Here is a 2,603-nt window from a genome sequence, read left to right as displayed (position 1 = left end):
CCATGAGGAGCATCCGGAGGCTTCAGCTGGTCCAGAATGCGGCCGCGCGGGCGGTGTTGGGAGCGACGCGTCGCTCCCATGTAACGCCGCTGCTGCGCGAGCTGCACTGGTTGCCAGTGGCCTTCCGGGTACGCTTTAAGGTGTTAGTTACCACCTTTAAAGCGCTCCATGGCATCGGACCTGGATACCTCCGAGACCGTCTTCTGCCACAGATTCCCTCCCACAGACCGGTACGCTCCCACAGAGCGGGCCTCCTCAGGGTGCCATCGGCCAAGCAATGTCAGCTGGCGACCCCCAGGGGGAGGGCCTTCTCTGTGGGTGCCCCCACCCTCTGGAACGAACTACCCCCCGAGATCCGGACGATCCCGGATCTCCTAACTTTCCGCCGCGCCCTCAAGACATGGCTTTTTCAGCAAGCGGGTCTGACCTAGGGTGAATTTTAAATAGGGACAGTTTTAATGATTTTAATAAGACACAGCTATAAATATTTGGTTTTTAATTGGTTTTTATAGGGGATAATGTTTTATATTGTTTTAACATGCTGTGAGCCGCCCTGAGTCCCATGGGGAGAAGGGCGGCATATAAGTTAATGAAAATAAATAAATAAATAAATAAATAAATATAGGATTTTCTTCTTCAGAATCTTCTATTTGGAATATTTCAGTATTTTTTGTTGTTTCTCTCTCCCCCCCTGATTATATTTGCTTCTCTCACAGGGACTGATTTTTCGGTTCAAATTCTTGATGCTGATCACATTAGCTTGTGCTGCCATGACAGTAATATTTTTCATTTTCAGTCAGGTGAGAAATCTAAAATGACTACGGAAAATTTCTACAATTATTGCTATCTGGTAGTAATGCGTTCTGCTATTTTGTTTTTTATATCTTGAAGCAATGTTGTCAACAAAGGATCTTTTCATAGCTTTATTTCATAACGGGGGGAAAAGAGGAAGCGTCACAGATCTCTTTCCCTGATTTAACATTAAACCCAGCTGCTTTTCTTGTTGTCGGCTCACTGCAGATAGGGAGAGCAGCCCGTTAAAGCCATGCAGTGGAGTGAAGGTCAGAAATAGATGTTTTGGAGGATGAAGAAGTCCCTCTATCGGAGATGAAAATCATTGACTTTGTTTGTTGATTGTCCGTCTGTGCTAACTTTACGCTTATGTCTTCACTGCTGGCTTATATATCAACTTTTCATCCTGTTTAGGTGACTGAAGGTCACTGGAAATGGGGCGACTTTACATTTCATTGGAACAGTGCCTTTTTCACAGGGATTTATGGAATGTGGAACCTTTATGTCTTTGCCCTGATGTTCCTGTATGCACCTTCCCATAAAAAGTACGGTGAAGATGAGTCAAATGGTGAGATGCAGTTTCCTGCAGTTGTGATTCAATTGTATTGTAGTACAACGAATCAGTCAATTAGATCCCTAGCATTGTACGCATAGTTCTGTTGATTATGGGTTTTAACTGCTAATAAATACCCTGAGTTAGTGTGGTTAATTTGATTGGATTGATATGGCCAGCCATTTGCGTGGTCTGAGCAGCAAACAATATAATAATAAATGTAATCATAAAAAAGCAAAAAGTAACATAGATAACTTCATAGGTTCAGCTAATCTCCTGACCCCTGGGCCTGAGAGAACAGTAAGAAGGGCTTTCTGAAAAAGTTAAAGGAAGTTTAGATTGTGAAAATATATACTAAGGAAGGAATGGAAAAGAGATTTCTAGATCTGAGGATTGATTTTTTCCCATTTTGATTATACACAGTTCAGCCGATCTGTAACAGCTTGTTGCACAATCCTGAATCAAAGTAAATCTTGTACTAGATCCTGAATTAATTGAAAGATTATTCTCAGATTCTTTATCTCCTGAGATTTATACACACTTATTAAATGCAAGTCCTACTGCACAATATTTATTTTTAATTTTAAAAAGGTCCTATTGCACAATAGTTATGTTCATTTCCATTTGTGTGCTTAAACACACACACACACACACACACAGAGCTCTGCTTGTTAAAAAGAAGATACTGTTACTGAACAAATATGTGAATGCATGCACAAAGTGGAGAAATAGGCCATTCCCCCATTTTATTAGTGGAAACCATGTCTATTCATGAAACTTCTCCATTGCTTACTTTATAAATGCTGGGGTAATTTTGCAATAAAACTATCATCATGATAACGCATCATCTCAAATGCAATTTTGTGTTTTCAGGTGATTTGGGAGTTAATACTGGAGAAGAACTTCAGCTCACTACTACTATCACTCATGTGGATGGACCAACCCAGGTTTACAAATTGGCTCGCAAGGAAGCCCAGGAATAATCACTTCAGCACAATTTTACTTGTGCCTAAATACAAATTAGACAGCATGATGGTAGTATTTTCCTGCAAGGATTTGTTTGGAATCGTCTGAAGGGTGCATTGCAGAAAATAATGAAAATGATGACTATCTGTCAAGAACTAATGGGATGCTTATTATCCATGTATCTTTCTTGGGGAGAATCTTCTGTCAAGTTTGAATTCTTTTAATTCTTCGTCTTGAGCAATCTTCCCCAATCTCAAAATATGTTGGGTGCACAATTCCCACAGCCAGCTTG

The 2,603-nt window shown here is 40.7% G+C and overlaps 1 protein-coding gene across 1 annotated transcript; it reads left to right on the top strand.

Annotated features, from left to right (window-relative positions):
- Nucleotides 1–720: 720 nt before the first annotated feature.
- Nucleotides 721–2,597, top strand: LOC107301940 (protein wntless homolog). The gene is made up of 3 exons (XM_015831088.1): nucleotides 721–800; nucleotides 1,207–1,360; nucleotides 2,219–2,597. The coding sequence occupies exons 1-3, from the start codon at nucleotides 744–746 to the stop codon at nucleotides 2,326–2,328; spliced, it is 321 nt and encodes a 106-aa protein (XP_015686574.1). The 5' UTR covers nucleotides 721–743; the 3' UTR covers nucleotides 2,329–2,597.
- The last annotated feature ends 6 nt before the right edge of the window (nucleotides 2,598–2,603 follow it).

Source organism: Protobothrops mucrosquamatus, unplaced genomic scaffold (assembly GCF_001527695.2).
Source record: "Protobothrops mucrosquamatus isolate PMUCROS unplaced genomic scaffold, P.Mucros_1.0 scaffold20048, whole genome shotgun sequence".
NCBI classification, from domain to species: Eukaryota; Metazoa; Chordata; class Lepidosauria; order Squamata; family Viperidae; genus Protobothrops; species Protobothrops mucrosquamatus.
This window is presented reverse-complemented; position numbering and strand designations above follow the sequence as displayed.

What these genes read in the sequence shown, in the direction of transcription:
- LOC107301940 (XM_015831088.1), top strand. Translation starts at nt 744, where the DNA reads ATGCTGATCACATTAGCTTGTGCTGCCATGACAGTAATATTTTTCATT. An exon ending in TATTTTTCATTTTCAGTCAG is followed by an intron (nt 801 to 1,206) that starts GTGAGAAATCTA and finishes CATCCTGTTTAG; the next exon opens with GTGACTGAAGGTCACTGGAA. An exon ending in CGGTGAAGATGAGTCAAATG is followed by an intron (nt 1,361 to 2,218) that starts GTGAGATGCAGT and finishes TTGTGTTTTCAG; the next exon opens with GTGATTTGGGAGTTAATACT.